Below are 20,771 nucleotides of genomic sequence, written 5' to 3' on the forward strand. Positions count from 1 at the left end.
ATGTCTAATCTTTTTAAAAGTGTGAAACCTAAAGCCAAACACCCAGTGATATTCAATAAATATAAATTGGTAATAATTATTAATTTTTAAGTGTTAAAAAGCATCTAAATAAACGTTTGTATCCCTTTGTAAAATCTAAATCATCATTAACAACATAGAAATATCATTAAAGGGTGAAACAATTCTTTTTAAGATTTGTCAGGTTTGAAACTATTTGGCACTATATACAGATAATAAATATGAGTTGTACGGCACACAAGTAACCCAGCATTATGAACCTTTCTTCTTATAAAGATTCATATGCACTCTTTAAAGAGTCAAAGAAAAAATAAATTAAAAAAAATTCTTTCTCCTTCTGGTCTTCTCTCACAGGATATCCATTGGTTTATTCACTTCAGCTGAAAATTAGATGCTAAAACCAAAAGCGTAGTTTTTCTCTAATCATCCCTTAAAATACTCTAGATCTTCTTATGCCAACGGAGGTCCATGTACAAGCAGCATCCTCATCATCTGGAGCATGTTAGAAATGCATATTCTTAGGCCTCACCCCAGCCCTACTGAGTCAGAATTAGCCTTTTAATAAGATCCTCAAGTGACTCATACACACATTGAAGTTTGGGAGGCACTGGCTTAAGTGTGTATAAATCACTTCAAACTCTCCACCATTCAAAGAACATACGAATGTTACCATGGGACAATACCTAGATATTTTTTTAAATAACCTCAAGTTGACCCTTTTAATATTAATTCAAAGATAAATGAAAAATTTAGAAAAATGAGGTGTATTTACAAAATTATTCTAACATAAAAATATTATGACTTGCTTCTGAACTTAAGCTACTATTATATTTAAAATAAATGTTTTAAAATACATTTATCAAAGAACATCTCTCTATCATGAAATTATAATTTTTTATGACACAGTTACCAAATACTTTCTCTTACTGCTTCATGCACAGTGTCTCATGAGACACTAGGAACTCAATATTAATTAAAATTAAAACTTTAAATTCACATTTTATTCTCTGCATCATAAGATAAATACACGTACACTTTGTATTTATTCATATGAATTTATACTGTATAAATTCTGTATAAATATTATGTATTTATGGTTTCTCACAACTTTGCTTTGCTGTTGCTTTCTTTACTTTCTAAAATTTGTCCTTTAATATTTATCAACAAAGATACAACCACCAGCATTCTGCCCTTTAATGGACATTCAGGTCAAACTAAGGAAAACTTCGTTTTCACGCAAATCTAACTTTTGTTTACTTAGTTCCAAGTTTTATTTTTCTAACTTTTACAACTTCAAGAACTTTAATTACATCATTTTTAATATCTGCTTGAATCCCACCATGTGATCGCCTTTTTTTCTTTAATGGGTTTTATTTGGAAGATGTTTCAGCACAAAGATTGTGTCAGTAGTTTAAAATCTGCAGAAACTTTATGCAAGGATACATTAGAAGTCTCAAATGAAAGAAGGAAAGTTTTAAAATCCGAATATAAAAGGAAGGCATGTTTATTTTAGTTTGGACAGCAAGCGGAGTAATCTCACATCTTTCACCTACCTCAAACAGATCATGTTTAGCTGACATGACTGTGGGTTCCATGAAATTAATCTCTGACCTGATTCTTTTTTTACTGCAGCAGTGTCAGCTTTCTATCCAGTGGAAAATGTAGCTTCCTAGTGTGTGCAAACCTGGAAAGGTGAAGAATACCCATTCCAAAAAGGGCAAAGTGTCCTGATTTAAGAACCAAGAGAACTTTTTAAAGAAGTTTACTTTATAATTTTCAAGGCAGTGTGGACAATATGTCTTACATATTGTGTATAGGTAATTAAATATACATACATGCAAATGCTACTGATTATAGAAAAAGCCATATTTTGTGTTTCATAAATGGCATAGAATTGAATGGAAGCAGACTAACTGTAGAGATTTTAAGAAGAAATAAATATTGCACAAACTATAACCCTCTTTCCTAAGATTTTCAATTATCCATTTCTGAAAAATATGAACCAAAATGAAGTGCCTCTCTATATTTGTTGATTATTAGAGGGAAAATATTACTTACTAGAAAACTCCATTTATTGGAAGGAAAGTCAGCATACATTTCTACAGAAAGAATAAGCCAGTTAGTCATTATCAGAAATAAGCCAGTTAGTCATTAACAATTGTTAATTGTCCCAATAATGAGTTCTGTAACCTTGGAAAGAGGGCTCCTTTTTAGCCTCAGGTTTCTTATACAAAAGGGAGACCTATTTTTTTAATTTAAAAAGGGACTTTTATAAAAAATTCTTGTGGAAAAAATTTGCGGTTATTCTATGTCAGTTTTTTATAAGCCTTCTGAAAATGTGTCTCTTAGTGCATAAGAGAGAGTTGCAGTAATCAGATAAACACAGTATATTAGGTTTCTACTGCTGCCATAATAAATGACCATAAACTCAGTGGCTTAAAATAACACAACTTTATTATCTTAGGGTTTTGTGTCACAGAAGTCCATCATGAGTCTCCAGGGGCTAAAGTCCAGGTGTTTGCAGGGCTACATTCCTTTGTAGAGGCTCTCAGGAAGAATTCATCTCCTTACACTCTCTGGCTTCTACAGGCTACCATATTCCTTGGCTCATGGCCTCTTCCTCCAACTTGAAAGCCAACAGTGGCTGGTCAAGTCTTAACATCACATATCCCTCTGACCACAACCAGGAAAGATTCTCCACTTTCAAGGACTCATATGATTAGATTAGACCCGCCCAGCTAATACAGGATAATCTCTTTATCTCCAGGTCCCTAATTTAATCACACCTGCAAATTCCCTTTTGCCCCGTTAAATACACGTTCACAAGTTCTGGGGATTAGGGCATGGATATCTTTGAGGGCCATTATTTTGCATACCATAACTAATATTCTCTCTACTCTTTATCAGTAGACATTTTGTGAGCATTTCTCAATACAAAGTGTCGCTCAGGCCTGCTTAGTAGAGCAAAGTATTGTGTGGGGATCTTAAACATTGAAAGTTGCTTAAATTCCCTGGCCACAACCAGTACACTTTTTAAGCATTTTTGAGAGTTTCAGATGACAAAATGAACATGAAATGGATAAAATTAAATCTCTGAAGCAGACTACCTTTAAAGACAAGAGGTCCTGATCTAAAAGCACGAAGAGTAGAACTGGAAACTTAAGTCTTGCCTGAATGTGAAAAATAGCAATATCTGAATAAATGTCATTAAAGACTTACTAAAGCTTGAGTCCATGAATAGGAATGTACCAGGAATCCTAGAAAAAGGGAGCCCAACCAGCAAGAATTTCATCATCCTCACCCATGCCAGCAAGGAGATCAACATGCAGAACCTGGTGAGGATGAGTATTCTGGTCATCAGACGTTAAGTTTTCTACGTCAGCATAAACTCTGGGAAAACAGGGACTATTTTTTGTTGTTACTAGCCCAGCTCCAAGCACAACGATTGGCAATGAGGAGACATAATATTCAATAAATATTTTTGAATATTTTTTATGCCAGGTTATGCCAGGTCTAAATGATAATTCTTGAGTTGCTGCTTATACAGCCTCAGATAACTGGGGATTAGTTCTTTTTTAAATTTTAATTTATTTTTTATTGAAGTATAGTTGAACTACAATGTTGTGTTCATTACTGCTGTACAGCAAAGTGACTCAGTTATACATATATATACATTCTTTTTCATATTCTTTTCCATTATAGCTTATCACAGGATGTTGAATATAGTTCCCTGTTCTATACAGTAAGACCTTGTTGTTTATTCATTCTATATATACCAGCTTGCATTTGCTAATCCCAAACTCCCACTCCTACCCTCTCCCACCCCCCTCCCCCTTGGCAACCACCGGTCTATTCTCTACATCCCTGATTCTATTAGTTTCATAGATAGGTTCACTTGTGTCATCTTTTAGATTCCACATATAAGTGATATCATATGGTAGTTGTCTTTCTCTTTCTGACTTACTTCACTTTGTATGATAATCTCTAGTTGCATTCATGTTGCTGCAGATGGAATTATTTCATTCTTTTTTATGGTTGAGTAGTATTCCATTGTAAATATGTACCACATCATCTTTAGGGGATTACTTCTTTATCTCTCAGAAGTCCTTATATTCTACTTATTCTCTCCCTGCTCCTCCAAATACTCATCATATATATCTCATAGGACTAGGTCAATTTCTTCTGAAAAACAAGCTGGGACATTTCTAGTAGATGCCCATTGAGGTAATCCTTTCTCCATGTTTTTCAATTAGATAATAATAGAATTTGATAAGCTAAATGATAATACACATGCTACACAATTTGAGTGAACAAGGTATCTTCTTCATGCCTAATTCACCTTTTCATCACAGAGCATAGTGCCATGAAATAAATATACATTGTCAGTAGAGCCATAGCATAATAAAACTAAAAAAAGAGAAATGATCATAGCAGTATTGCTCATAAAAGCACCAAATTTAAAAAATTCCAATGGATAAATAAATTATGACATTCATACAATGGAATACTGTGCAGCAAGAATAACATAAAGTACAGCTACATACAACAAAACAGATGAGTCATACAAACAGTGCTGAATTAAGGCAGCAAGACACAGAATAACACATGCTGTGGGGTTTCATTTATGCAAAGAACAAACATGGCAGAAGTAAATTGCATTGTTTATAGATGTGGAGGTTATAAAACTATAAAGCAAAGCAAGAAGATTTTTATTAAAAGAGTAAGAATAGTTTTTCCTTATGGGAGAAGGGCTGGAGAAATAGATGTCTCGACTCGGAAGCAAAGCCAGTGAGAGTCAGTCTATTGGTGGGCAGATTGGACTATGCTTCAGAGGTGATGGCAGTATTGTTTTCTGATATGGGTGTTGGTTTTGTGGATGTCAACTCCATTAATGTTTAGTAAATGTTATATAAACATATATGATTTATGTCTATATTTTATGTCTATAGCTTTCCATGTCTATATTTTACAAAAGAATTTTAAAGAAAAAATTAAAAACATTTAAAAAACTGTGATGACTCATGTTATTTCTTTTCACACTGAATGGATGAGATGGCGTGTCTTTTGAAAACCAAGTGGAACAATATTTTTCAAAAAATTAAGTCAGAAAGAGAAAAACGAATACCATATGCCAACACATATATATGGAATCTAAAGGAAAAAAAATGGTTCTGAAGAATGTAGGGGCAGGACAGGAATAAAGACGCAGATGTAGAGAATGGACTTGAGGACACGGGGAGGGGGAAGGGGAAGCTGGGATGAAGTGAGAGAGTGGCATGGACAAATATACACTACCCAATGTAAAATAGATAGTTAGTGGGAAACAACTGCATAGCACAGGGAGATCAGCTCTGTGCTTTGTGACCACCTAGAGAGGTGGGATAGGGAGGGTGGGAGGGAGTCGCAAGAGGGAGGAGATATGGGGATATATGTATATGTATAGCTGATTCACTTTGTTATAAAGCAGAAACTAACACACCATTGTAAAGCAATTATACTCTAATAAAGGTGTTTAAAAAAAATTGCCACAGTTACCTAATTATTTATTCACCTGTAGATAGTGCTCTTGTGCATTTTGGCTTCTAGATCAGTGTTACGTAACAACATAATTTTAACTGAGTTCCTACATGATTAGAAGACGCATTTGCCCTTTTGGTAGTGTAGCAAAGGATTAAAAACACATCGGAGGTCCCTAAGCAGACTCAGAATTCAATATGCCACAATGTAGGGTGACTATCAGGTAAAAAAATGCAATCCACCCTCAAGTTTATAATTTAGCTTCTGTTAAACTATATGAGGCAATTTGCAAAGTACTGACTTTCAGTTTACCCATTAGAGCTGCTTCCACCTGTGCCTCTCCTCAAATTATGCTGTCATTTCTCAACTCATTAGCTCAAGGACATACAAAATAAGCCATCACCTTTCACTGATTTTTCTCAAGGGGAAATTGTGTTATTGCATTTAGTTTGTGAATCTCTTTGCCCCACACTTCCTTAAAATTATCCTGTTTTTATCTTTCTACTATAGAATTACAAATAGCAAATCAAGGCAACCAAACATAATTCCTTTTCAGAAAGGATTTCATCCTATTCCAAATAACTTTCTAATCATTGAACAAATTGGCTATCTTTAATATTGATATAATAACTCTTAGTTGGTAACTGATTAAAGACTATTAAGAAAACATTCCTAGCAATGCAAATCCTTTATATTGACCTAAAAAGAATCTTCTGTATAAAACTGGAAGATAACTAAGCCAGGAATTTCTCATAATTGAGTACTCTGATGCTAGCTCTTTCACAACTATTAGCACCTTTGCTCACTTTTGTCTTAGATTCTTGTTTGTTGTTAACTGGGGTGTGGTTTGGCATCTCTGTTGGAAAATGTTTGGGATTGTTTGTTCAGTCAAAATTATGGTGAGGGGTGCTACTGTATGGTAATTGTCCTGCAGTCTGGGAGAGGCTTTTCCTGCCCCAAATGTCAGTAGAGTGTGTCTTCTCCAGCTTTGATTCCCCAGCATAGATCATGAGGGCAAGATGTTTATTTAATGAAAATATATCAAATAATTGTTTGTTAAATAAATGAAACTGGGGCTATTAGCATCTAGGGATTTTGGTGAAAAACTTCATTATTTGCTTTTCTTTTATGTTCCTGTCCTTTCATTTAGAAAGATCTTTCAAGTTTTAAGTTAAATTCTACTTCTTTTTAACAGTCCCTGGTCAACCAAATCCATCTATTCTCTTGCTTCTCAGATTTCCTGGATAATCATATCTCATAACCCTAATTTGTTTATTTGTTATCTATTAATTTATTCTCTAGCTGTTTCATATATGTAAATATTGTCTACTTTAAATTTGAAGAAGAAACCAAAAAATCTATCTCACAATTTTTATATTTATAAGTTTATCTGTACTTCCTTTAGGCAACTTAGAACTTCCGAACTTGTATCATATAGTTACTTATACAATTATTTCATCTTTCCTTGAGCACTAGATTTATATATATTTCACATTTCACCCTCAGACCTAACAAAGATACCCCAAATATATACAAGTAAGTACTTCTTAAATGAATAAACATCCTTCAAGATATAAGAAATTTTGCCCCTCTGCATCCACAGTTGAATAACAGAGTGATGGGACAAAGATAAAATATCCTGTTCCAAAACACCTGGGTACTGACAGCCTGTGTCACTCAAAGATAGGGACCCATGCTAGAATCATTCTAGCCAAGACCTACAAGACATTTCAAATCTAGAGAGACTGGGCAGAAACTTAATAGTTAAACCTGTCTACCTAATTCAAGAGATAGCCGAAATGATCTGGCAACTTTCAAAACTATATTATTATTTCTAATACAACTCTTCCAGTCACTATGAACAAAGTCTCTAAAGGGTTCTGTGAACTTATTGCTTCAATCTAGTTATATCTAGATTAAAAATTCCTGGTCACAGCTTCTGAACCTCGGACTAAGGATCATGTCTCTTTATCCTTTCCTTGAAAAAAGCTTTTCCCTAGCATCTTTAAAACCCTCTTGCCTCGCTTCAGTGTTTAATTCATTGGCCTTATAATACACCTTGACAAGACCACCGGCCTATTAACACTAGTTCTTATAGTACTTAGAACAACACTGATCATAGAATTAATTCTTTACAGCTGATTTCTCATTATTACCCTGAAGAAACTTATTTAGTGAATACCTGTCTCACAGTTAGCATTATCTCATTATTTCTTCGTGAACTGGAAATAGGGCTCCATAAATACAAACTAAGCTCAAAGTGGAGTGTTTGAGGATCAAAAGCAACAATGGAAATACAAACAGTGGGAGACCACTTAAACAGGTGAGAAAAAACCCAAAAAAACAGGGATCAAAATAAACAACTAGTTTAAAATAAATCAGGCACGTGAGACATCCAACTTTTTCAATACTATAGCAATAGGGTCCCTTAACAAAAACAGGGGATTTTTACCAAATTTCTTAGCCAGGTAGCTCCACACCTTGGTCACCCTAGGGTTTCATCCCGCAAACCACTAATTCTCAACTACCACCCATTTCTTTTTTTCTTCACCTCTACATTGAGCAAACCTACTCCTGATCTCCTTACCTCTTGGCCAGCCATTTCACCTTCCCAACAACGGCATGTGCACTGTAAATGATCAGAGTCAAGAACAGGACACTATCATTCTAAAGTTATTTTCAGCAAGTTTCAATGTGTGCTCACTGATCATAAGATATATGAACAATAGCATGACTTTGTTAAACCAAATTAAACACTCATCATTCATAAATCCTTACTGAAGTCATATGTTTTTAAATCTGTCTACTCTTAGTTTTTCTTTTTCCTGCTTGTTTTTTAATCTACCATATTAGAGTCAGCGACCTTGTGTTATTCTTCTTCATGTCCCCATTGTCTGGCATTCAGCCTGGTATGTAATATGTGCTAAAATATCAACTACAACTGAGCTTTCGATATGACCTACTGCTTTATACATCTACTTATAGGTTGATAGTTAATACCACGGAGTCTAAAATTTTGTTATATTTCAAATGGATGTACTTTGTTTGCTTTTCTCTAAATGCAACCCCTAATACTTCTACAGATTTAAATTCATAAGCATGGAGTTTTACCATCCTACGGTAACTTACAGATTTTATAGTACACTCTTTTTCCCCCAGGCAATTATACATAAGTTAAATAAGAATAACCACAGACAAAAATAATAGCTCTAGCGCTGAATGTCAAAGTGTCACTTAATATTTGCCATTTTTGTTGTGACATTGTATCAAATGTCTACCACAAACAGAAAATTCTCTTAATCACATGATGATTTTATTTTAAAAGGCAACAATAAATTTTCCAAGGAAATCTTGCTAAAAATGTATTTTGAAAGTAGTATAAATAAGCGGAAACTGATTCTTTCACATCCGCAAGCTCACTAATGCCCTCGAACATTTTTAAAACAAAATTTTAAATATTAAGAGCTCTTTCTTTCTTTAATTTTTTTCAACGTTTCAGTAACCTGTGTCACGGAGAGGAAATGATGCAACAAATGAGTAGCAAGGATAAAACAGGTCTATCACAGTGAGTTCTAGCCTCATGCTGTGTGAAAAACAAACCAAGTTTCCCCTGTACAAAGCAGGTTGCCAAACAATAATTATCTTTGTTCTTCTAGGTTAAAAGATTGTATCTTTAAGTTGTTTAAGGAAAGACCACATGACGCAGCCCCTGTCACAGAAACTAAGTTAGAAACTATCTAAATGATATATATTTAAATGTAACATTCAACTACTTTATAAGAGAGACAGACTCTGTGGTTTATGAGGAAACAGCTCATTTACATCCCAAAGGATCTCTCAAAATCATAAATTCCATGAGCCTTTGACAGCTTGACTTCGGGCACGGAGATGTGGAGATGTTTGATCTTTAGAGAGCATAACTTGTAGAAAGAGAAGCAGGACTTTATTCATTACACATTTGCCAAGGATATTCTTTTCAACTTCCTTTGAAGATGGAAAATACTATCATTTTGGACGAGCAAGTTCATCTATTTCTGCATAACCCTCACTTGGGGCAATACATTTTTATGTGACATTCAAATAAGTGCTTTCTATCAGAAATTATGCATGGTATTCATATTATCCAGAGAAAATAGGAACTGGGGAGAGCAAAAAACTTAACTTTGATGGATCTTCCTAGAACTTTTAAGTTGAATAGAACCTAAACTCCATAAACTTGGAATTATCGTATGATGTTAATGCATAGTCACCAGATGAAGTTTTCCCCCTAATTTGCTCTTTCTAAATGTGTTACTTTAGATAACATACATTTTTAAAATACATTAAGCATGTCCCCAAAGCATTTCTTTTTATTTGAAGGAAGAAAAGAAAATAATAATGCTTTAACTCTGTAAATATAAAACCAAAAACTTAGCTGGAAAATCTAAACTATCTATGCATTTTCTTTCAAACTGATATATTCAACCCAAAGGTCAATGTAGATGATTTTAAAATTGCTTAGTTGTACCATTTTAGGTTTCTCTCATCTTTAACATTGTTAACTGATTAAAAATGCAAACAGCATTGGAGGCTTTAACTCTCTAAGGATTCCTAAGCCTTTAGAATAATAGCTGGAATAGCCTCAATTCATTTTTGTATTGTAAAAGTAGAATGATTTTTAAATTACAGTCCCAGTGATGACCAAAAATAAATAGGAAAAAAATTAAGAAGTATTTAAGCTAACAGAACATTTTCCATGGGTACTGTGTGCTTAGAGATGGGCTGGGGGGAGGGTGAAAGAGTCAATATTACAAATAATAACAAAAGGAAGGAAAGGAAAAGCTATACGGAAAAGCTTCGTAATGAAACCCAACTAGAGCTAACACTACAAAGATATACTTTCTGTCCACTTTCACTACCTATTTTGCATCATGGATGCTTTGAACAGCTGAAAATATATATATAATTTGCCAATTAGCACGACCGTGTAAAAGTTGGAAAATTTCCTCTGGTCATATTATTCACTATTAACCGAGGTTAGCCAACTAGTGTATGTCCCCCCGCCCCAGACCACCTATGGTTAAGTAGTGAAGCTAGTGCTTAAACAGGATTTCTGACTTGAAACTCCACACACTTCCTACTTTATCACACTGCCTTTAATTATTTTAATGCTGACTTCCCTCAGTTCCACACTACTTTTTCTCTCTGATTTTTAATTAACTATATAAGTCACTGTTTTTCACACTTTCTTCTCTTTTCTAAATTCAACTTGACCAGTAAAGAAGATGATGTTTAGAGTCGGTCTGATCAGTTTTATGTAATATCTGCCTTTCAGCCTTTCAGAATTTCTGTGATATTTAAAAGACATATTTTTGCAAGACGTTGGCACTTAATAAACATGATGTTCCTGACCATAGCAATTTTTAGGATTATTTTTCTTGCATCATGTTGACTCCTTAGGTTTTTAATTTTTCCTCAGGTTTTCACATGGACCATCTCAAAAATGATCTGTTGCTCACTAATTTCTCTAATTAATGTCACTAATAATATTGAGAAATGTTATGAAACTAAGCAACAGATTCCCACATTATAATGAACATATTTGAAAATCATTATTTCCTGGTCTGTTGTTAGAAATGTAGATTTCTGGACCCCTCTGTCTAATATGAGCATTTTTTGGTTTCCATTTCAATAACTACAGACTGTTCAATTAGGGGGTAATTTGCACTTATGAATAAATTTGGTGGCCAGTAGAGTCACTGACCTTACATGCATTACAAAAATTGTTTTTCTTAAAGTCATTTACTTCACTACATCAGCTCTGTTCTTTTCCTTTCTAATTATTATGGAGAAGCTTGAATATTTGCAGAAGTAGACAGAAAATTATAATGAAACTCCATGTACCCATCATCAGTCCCAATGTAATCAATTCCTGGCCAATCCTACCCCACCCACACCTCATCTACTTTATTCTCTGGCATACTCTGTAGAAGCAAATTTCAAGCATATCATCTCATCCATATTTGAGTACGTGTATGTCCAAATAATAAGCAGTTTTAAAATATAACCACATATATACACTAGTATGTATAAAATGGATAACTAATAAGAACCTGCTGTATAAAAAAAATAAATAGAATAAAATTCAAAAAAAAAATATAAGAATCTGGCTAAAATCCTTCTTTTGACATTATTTGAACTTATTCTGCCAAATAAGAAGTCTTGTCAAATCTTGACAAAATATGAATAAACTGAAAATGTGTTTGCTTGTTAGAAACATATATGCTCATTTTGGAACATGTTGGTATTTTTCAAAAAGATAATAAATCATTCTGACTATTAAAAAAATAAAATAAAATATAACCACAAGATTATTATCCCACCATAAATATGATAATTTATTAATATCATCTAACATCCAGAGTCTATTAAATTTCCAATTATTTCATAGATTTTTTTTGTTTTTTGCGGTACGCAGGACTCTCACTGTTGTGGCCTCTCCTGTTGTGGAGCACAGGCTCCGGACGTGCAGGCTCAGCAGCCATGGCTCACGGGCCCAGCTGCTCTGCAGCATGTGGGATCTTCCTGGACCGGGGCACGAACCGGTGTCCCCTGCATCGGCAGGTGGACTCTCAACCACTGCGCCACCAGGGAAGCCCCCTTTTCATAGATTTTTTAAAGTTTGTTTGAATCATGATCTAACAATTCTATACCTTGTAATGGGTTGCTCTGTTCTTACGTTTCTTTTCATCCACAGGATTCCTTGGCATCTCCTTATGTTCCTAGTAACTTATTTGAAGGAACTGGGTTGTTAGTGCTGTAGAGGTTACCATAGCCTGGATTTTGCTGACTGCATAATATGGTGTAATTTGTAACACAGTCCTCATCCTTCTATTGCTTGAAAATCCAAGGCGGTGTTATTTTTCTTTCATTGGTTTTCTTTTCTATTTTTCTTTTGCTTTTTTCCCTGTTTTGTTTTGAGTCAGAAGAGTCAGTTCTAGATATCATTTCTTTTTTCTTTTAAATAAATTTATTTATTTTATTTTTGGCTGCGTTGGGTCTTCATTGCTGTGTGTGGGCTTTTTCTAGTGGTGGCAAAAGGGGGCTACTCTTCATTGCGGAGCATGGACTCAAGACGCGCGGGCTTCAGTAACTGTGGAGTGCAGGCTTCAGTAGCTGTGGCACGCGGGCTTAGTTCCTCCGCGCCATGTGGGATCTTCCCGGACCAGGGCTCGAACCCATGTGTCCTGCATTGCCAAGAGGATTCTTAACCACTGCACCACCAGGGAAGCCCTAGATATCATTTCAATGGTTGGTTATGTTTTGCCTTATATTTCACCAACATTTTGCCTTTTTGTGGCTTCCAGACTTTTACCCATGGGTCTTTGCATTGCCCTCTATCGCTACATAATGAGAAAATCCAATCTTAAAGGACCTGAGCACAAGTCTTTTCATTTCACTGTGCCTCTTACCATCATGGTTCTCCTCTTCTGAATGTACTGGCTTGTCAATGCCAATTTTAAAATGTGTTCCTGGGACTAAAAATGATATTCTGTATGTGGTCATTGCTTCTCTTGATCAGGAGAACATAACCCAGAAGTGATTAAGCTTTGAATCTAGTGCTTCATCCTCTTCCTCCTCCCCCACCCCCAAGTCATCTCCACTTAGGCCAGAGTAGCCACTTCTGGTTTTGGCAAGATAAACACAGATATGGAGGTTGCCTCTTCTCCTGGTCTTAATTTCATCATCTGTTGCTCTGGGTTATCTAACTTGTGTGCATAGTTATTAAATATTCTGGCTGTGAATTTAAAAATTTTTTTTTTCTTGAGAGCAACGATGGGTATTCTTACGCAAAGCAGAGCAGTGCATAAACTAAATGACCATTTTTGCTCTAAATTTTGAACGTCAAACCCTCTCAAATGTTTGTGACAGAAGCAGTAAAATGTGGTTAAACTAATAGGAAAGAATTCCTTACATAGTACAATAACCCTTCTGAACCCTGAGGTTGTATAACAGCTTAGAAGTTGAGAGTTTGACATCACTTCTCTAACTTGAAAAAAAAAGAATTTCCTTTAACTACCTATTCTAGTAAATGCTAATTTAATTGTATATAGGCTCTCTACCAACTTGAATCTATTGCAGAAAAATTTGTATTTTCCTATATTCTGGAGGTAGTTGGACCCAGAGAACACAATTATATGAATGTTATTGTAAAACATAATTTGACTGTGTGTTAGTTAATTGGCAATTTGAAAACATTATCTATTTTACCAACTTTTTTAAAAGTCTCCATGTTTTTCACAAAGCTATTAAGAATTAACTAAACTTTATTGTCATCAAAATTACTCAAAAAGTATTTTTACATAGTGATGTATTCTGTCAAATAGATGATGAAATTGGTAGTCGAAAGTTCATATGAACCTCAGAAGGGGAAGCTAACTATGGCATTTGTCTAGGAATAACTGGGCCTCTGGAAAGAAGGCAGAAGGCTATTTATAACTCTAAACCTTAGCACTGTTTGAGTCAGATCCAGTCTGGGGCCTGATCTAACCTACCCAATGTAGCAGGGGCCAAACCAGAACAGGGGTCTAGTACAGGTCCCTCCCAACCTCTGAATTAACACCAGGCTGACTATTAGTCTCACGCAGCAAAAGGAAGTATTTAACATGCCTCTGGAGTCAGAGATCTGAGTGTGAATCCTAGCTACACCATAAATAGCTGTGTGAATTCAGGCAAATTTCTAACCTCTCTAAACCTCAGCTTCCTATTCCATAAATAGCAATAATAAAAGTATCTATCTCATTTTGCTGTCCTGAGGATTAAATGGTCATGTTACATTTGACATATAACGTCTTCTGAATAAATATCCGTGGTCATTATCATTATAATTATTAATTTATCATAGCTAGAATCAAAGATATTGTTTCCCTAAAGTCCTTTGGCGTTCAACTTTGTTCTAATTTTAGTTCATCTGTTGCTCTGTACCTGAAACACAATTCCATATCTAACATTACTTCCTTTCTTCTGTCAGATGAAGTAAGCCAGCTTGGAATATGCACTGAAAATCTATGTGAGGAACTCAGTAAGGTTTACAGATATGCCGTGCATTATAGTTGAGTAAGCACCACAAGAAACATGAACTCTATCCTCAGACCTCCCCCAATTATCAGTGACCATGAGAGGGTTGTATAATCTCCATGACCTTCAGTTTTATAAAAATTGAGGTGAGGACAGTGGACTTAAGCTTTCTAAGGGGCTACTCCAGCTCTGTCTTAAGTACTACAAGGTGTCTGCTTGCTTTGTGATCAATGGATGAGAAGAATCATCAGTATATGTCTAAGGCTACTGATGCAGTGCTTACATTTCAATAATGTGGCAGCAAAAGAAATATAACAGATGAGAGGAAAGAATATTCCAGGTTGATGGAACAACTTGTACCAAGGCTCTCAACTTGTACCAAGTACACCTCTTATAAAAGACTGAAAGAAGGCTATTGTAGCTGGCGCACAAAAACTAAGAATCACGAAGACAAAATGAAAGGTGTGTAGTAGAGCAGCATGCAGGAAACTCTGGATGAACACAGAGAATGACTGTGGTACTAACCTTAAAAGGTAAGCTCATCTGAGTTGTCAGTCTAATTATCATTTGAGAAATATGATTAATAAATCATTCCAGAAAAGGAAAAAAGTACATAACTAATGCGATGTTCAGATGACATATATCCTACGAACTATTAAGACCAGGGAGTAGGAAATGCCCATCACCTAGGAACTAGATGGCGTTTTTACATTTTTAATTCATTACTAATTCAATGATTTTTTTTTAGAGGTGACAACAAGAGGTCTTCCAAGCACCCTTTAAACTCTCCACGGGGGGAAGACAGAAACATAAGTTCTATTCCATAATCTGGAATTTTCCTGTAAAAACATTTATGAATCAAGTGCGAAGGTCTACAGAGCGTAACCCACAGGCAAGTGAAAAATGTTTTGGCCAAGTGACCCGAATCAGCTGGCAGTTCACGCCCCATGCAGAGGCAGGGAACATATTCACAGGTATCTTAATAACTTGTGCAGGGCTAAGTGAGACGTTTTTATAGATAGCTGTCTTTAAGACCATCTAAAGGTCACATGATGCAGCATATCTAAGGAATAAGAAAAAATGCTATTTATATTTAGTTAGCAAATTCTGAACTAAAATTGGTAAAGAGGAAACCTGATATCCTCTTAGAGAAATGAAAAAACACAAACTAGATTTAAGGGAGCTGGCTTCTAATCTTGGCAATGCTGTGGTTTTGAGCAAGTCTCCAAATAACAGAGTTACAGTTTCTATTTTTGCAAAATGGAGATAATAATGCTAACTTAATTGAATTCTGTGAGGTTTCAATAAGTACACACACATAAAGTCCTGAGCAAAATACCTGATACATAGAAATCTCTCAGTAATTATTTCTATTAATTTGGGGGTACTAGACTAAATTTCTTAGTGGAAGATGCAAGTAAGACAATTCTCTTTGTAAGTAGTGACTGAAAATCTTAAACTGTGAAATGACCATATGCCCATACTAATGTCTACCCAAAGAGCCAAAACCACACATTCTCTTTTTTCAGTTGTCTGATTAAAAACAAACCAGCTCAGCATTAGACTTGGAAGCTGTGGAGAGCACCACCTGTCTGATTTGCTTACAGCTGTCAGAAGCAAATTTTAGATCCACCTCCCAAATTTTTACCCCAGCTAGAAATGGATTGTGCCTGTATTCAAAACTCTTTAGTTGTCTTAAAGATAGCAAAAAATATATATATAATTATATATGTACATATATTTTGCATATATTATATTTGGGCAAAATGATTGCTATCATGGTCGAATAATAAAAATGTTTTAAGGTGTGGTACATACCTTTTCAGAATAAGCTTTAAAACAGAAAAGCATACAGCTTTTCAGAATAAGCATGAAAACAGAAAATATTTAATATAGATTCATCATGTAGAGGTAAAAGACATGAGTGCATGAAAAGAATCAGAATCAAAAGCTTAATTACTCTATTTTTAAAACCATACTGATTTAAAGTGATTTTGTGCAATTCCAAACCTTGTCTCTGAATACCCACCAACATACACACACAATTTTTAGGTATATAAATCTTATATGTGTGTGTGCATATTTATACACTCGAGTTAGAAAGGAAAACAAATTTAAGATCTCCAATTTGATATGTCATAAAGCAAAATGCTCAAAATCAGTTCTCTAAGTTTCAACATTAAATGCAACATTTTAAGTTCATCGTGGTCTCCAGCCTCGCGTGCAAACCTTGTAATTTCTGCTAGGTAAGATATCAGCCCTAACACTGCATGACCATAGCTATTTATAGAGGTATGGGTGACAACTGTTAACTAGTGGGGCCTTCGGCATCACAAATAGCAGTTTCCACATGCAAAATTTCAGAGAAACTTCTTTTCACTCCCCAACACACACATCTGACAGCCTCTCAGCTCCCAAACCCATTTCTTTGATCCCATATAGAATCATCCACCAAGATAACTATCTAAAAGCAACATTTTAAGAGGACATATTGACCATCAATGGGACTGTCAATTTCCACCTTTTTCTTTTTTGTTTTCCTAGTTGATACTATTGGAAAATGCTAGCAATACCTTCAGCCGTGATCTCAGTCATGGTGGTTGGAGAAAGGAAAAGGCAGGCAAAAATTCCGGTCAAGTGGCCCTTTGCAGAATAATTTAGGTTTGGAGAACTCTGATAGGGGGCTCTGTGTGAAAGCGTGAGGGCTCTTCCTTTTCCTGGCTGTTTCTGCTGCTCCTTTGTTGTCCTGTTGAACTTTGTCTCTTCTCTGCAGAGTTCTCCCCCCCTGGAAACAACCTGAGCCCTTTCCAAGCAGCACTTGTGGCTCAGGCAGAAGTATCAGCTTCGAACAAAAATAGCTTCATCTCCCTAGGACTCTTAGCACTTTTTTTTTTTTTGGCACTCTAAGGGAAACACACACACACCAGCTCTCCAGCCCCAAAGAGAGATAGGCCAAGAAAAGGCAAAGGAACCAGAAAGTACCGTCTAAGCCCCTACAGTTTCCCTAAGATAATTACAGATTTGGGGGTCTATGTCAGAAAACACGAAATAAAGAGTTGAAAGTAATCTTATCCGTGATAGCTCAGATTTATTCTTAGTGCCCTTAAAGCTCAGAACATTCCTCATCCCCTTATTTGGTGTGGGGAGGATCCTGTAATGTCTACCCAAGGCAAAGGGGAGGGTAGTCTTGTCATTTTCTCCAAGTTGATTCCCTATTGGTCTAAATCCATTTGGCAAGTGCAGTTATTTATATTGGGCTACACTTAAAGTGGCAACTATTAAATCCTAAGGCTTTCCTGTAGGAGATTAAGATCGTCCAAACACTGGCTAATAAGAAATATGTAATGTGAAGTTATATTGACACTTGAGAACTGATGAATTACTAGATTCTTCATTCTTTTTAATACTTTCATGAAAACAAAGTACCTGAATTTATCTATGAAGTAAAAGAAAGGGAAGGTGGCATAAAGTTTGGAAGTCTACAGCTCGTATTTTAGTAAAAGATTTCAACTTTTCTCTATTTCAACTTCAAAAAAATAAAATAAAAAGGATCAGAGCAGCTAACAATTAGCCAAATTGGCTGATTAGCATTTCACCTTCCCACTACTAGACAGGTGTTAATGAGCAGAGAAATATTCAATAGCTGGCAGTCAGAAGGAGGAGTATCAAAGGGCATTGATAATCACACACTCTAGCCAATCTGTGAATAATCAGGGGTTGACTACACTTACCTTTTATTTTACTCTCATATTCAACCTAACAAATGTTTGTGGTTTAAACTTTTAGCCTTAACTTTCTGGCTTTGATTGTCAGAACCTCTTGAATTTGCATGGTACTTCAGAGATCAGAAAACAAAGTCACACATGTTGTTTTAATATTTGAGACTCAGGAGAGTGCTACAACAGCTATTTCCTTTGCCTACGTGTTGGCAGCTCTGTATCTGCTTCCACAATTCCTACAACAGGAAGTGCTCATATACCAGCTGAATAAATGGGTTAGGAAGTAAGCAATCTTAATTCACAAAAGAGGAAATAATTCCGGGTAACTCTCATGATTTATACAAGATTCTACACCTAGGGCTGGGCTTGGGGCTTTTGACTACAAGTCTGATATCTTTCCAGAGAAGTGAGACTTTGTTGCAGACAATGCCATTTGTAGGCAAAGGGAGGACCACGAAAAATTAGGTCCACCAATGGATGGAAAGATGCAAACTCCTAGCAGCAACCCCCTGGAGCCCTGGGTTGGTGCCTACTTTTTAAGGTGGGGATGAGGAGCCCCCAAAAGCAGAGCTCTCCTCACTTTGCCCCCAAAGGCATCTCCATTCAATATCACCACAGTGCTTCCAATTTGAAGAAAACATTGTGCTTTGAATCTCCATTTGGCAGTCACTTTCATAGTCTTTCACTGTAGTTAACTGATGAAATAGTAATTCCTTATGTAACTCATTAAGAACTTAAATTAAAAAGTTGAAACAAGACTAGAGAGCAAGACCAGTGATTGATGTTACTCTTAAATTCCCAAACACTAATTTCATGTCATACAGACTAGAAGGAAAACGAAGAGTAAAAACATTCTAGCTAAACATGTTTATAAGATAACAAGTTTTAACACATTTATTGGATGAGTTTATGAATTTTCTTAGACATTAAGAAATCAGTATATTTCTCATTTAGAAAAGTTACTAGAACTCTTTCAAATTATTTGAAACCCAATTCATAAACTGTGTTTGCGTTTCAAATGGAACTCTGAGAAGCTTTCCAAAGTGAAGCAACTGACATTCTTCTAAGACTACACATCTCATTCTTCAGGACAAAGAACAAAATATTACAAATAATACATTTGCCTTTCTTCATTTTTTTGGTCTTCTTCATTTTAAACAGGTATTCACTTTAAAGGAACACCAGTTCACTGGAATCTTTCAACATGACCTAAAAGTGGTGGTTCTCTCTTCTCAGTGATAGCTTCTGATGTACTTTCACATTGCTGTAGGATCAGGACAGATAGGCTTATCCTGGTTTTGCATATAGGGACACTTGTTCCTGTGTGCATTATTAACTGGCCTGGTCTTTATAAGTCAATGGCAAACCATGAAAGCTTGTTCTCCTAGAAAATGTTTCATTTTGTCCAAGCCGCTTCTCCAACCTGATTATACTGATCATCACGCCTTGTGATTTTCTCTAGATATTCTAAATATTCAAGTTAGCAGCCAAACACATTCATTCTTAGAGCATTAAAAAAAAAAATCTGGCTGCTCTGTCAACTATTATCATAAACTAACAATCAGTAAGACATATTCTATATTTGACTATGAACAAGATATTTTCATCTAAACTGAATTTCAGAATGTAAAAATATTCAGGAGGCAAGGAAAGAAGTTTTTTTGATGATTTTTGGTTTCCACCAAAAAAAATCATAAAATAAAACAAAATTTTTAAAAAAATTATTTTAAGACCATACTACATTGTTTTGTTCAGTGCCAATTTGTGTTTTTTATAGAGCAGTGAGGAGAGATATAAATAGAGGTAAATAGCTATTTATCATCAGTCACCTGTTTTTCAAGGACTAGGGATTTTTGAAAGAAAGTGAAGTTTTAGGGTTACTTCTCAAGATCTTCTGTTTATTAATTTACAGACATGAACAGCTTATACTTGAAAAGCCTATACCTAAACTGGTGTTAAACAGAAATAAAACAGTAAGAAATGTGTACAATATTATATGTTTAAACTGAGTGGGAGTAAATTTATGGATATTTAATTAGGATAGAAAGTGCTCATTCCTTGGATCTTAAAATAGTGATAGGTATAACTTTTATGTGTGTCTAAGTTTTCGGGTTCATTTTTTTTTCCGGGTTCATTTTAATAGAAGACAAAAATAAATAACCAACTAGAATGCTTTTGGGAAAAAAGGGGGCAGCTACTGTTATACTGCCTTGGTTGAAGTACCTTTCAGGGGAAATATACAAAAGAGAAATCCTTTCTTTTAACTTTGTAGGCGAAGAAAAACAGCGAAAACTAGGTATGGAAAGAATAAATACTGGATTAAACTTTAGAATGAACAAATATAGAAGAAACTAGGATCATTGAAAGTGAACTTAGGGACCACTGGATTGTATTTACTTTCATCTGACCTTGAAATCCCATCACATGACCTAGAAATTCCTCTGAAGCTCACTTGATAAA

At 35.3% G+C, this 20,771-nt stretch overlaps 1 protein-coding gene across 8 annotated transcripts in view; it reads right to left on the reverse strand.

The window, feature by feature from the left end:
* TRDN (triadin) overlaps window positions 1–17,637 on the reverse strand; it is a 373,155-nt gene extending 355,518 nt beyond the window's left edge. For 4 of the 8 annotated variants that reach the window (XM_082668826.1, XM_082668823.1, XM_082668822.1 and 1 more), the window contains exon 1: window positions 17,166–17,636. In XM_082668826.1, the coding sequence (XP_082524952.1) occupies window positions 17,166–17,187 (22 nt within the window). In that variant the 5' untranslated portion in view covers window positions 17,188–17,636. Of the gene's footprint in view, window positions 1–17,165 lie in introns of all 8 variants that reach the window. The other 4 variants (XM_082668825.1, XM_082668820.1, XM_082668827.1 and 1 more) reach the window with 3 other exon arrangements.
* Window positions 17,638–20,771: the final 3,134 nt, after the last annotated feature.

This window comes from Grampus griseus, assembly GCF_964374135.1.
Source record: "Grampus griseus genome assembly, chromosome: 13".
NCBI classification, from domain to species: domain Eukaryota; kingdom Metazoa; phylum Chordata; class Mammalia; order Artiodactyla; family Delphinidae; genus Grampus; species Grampus griseus.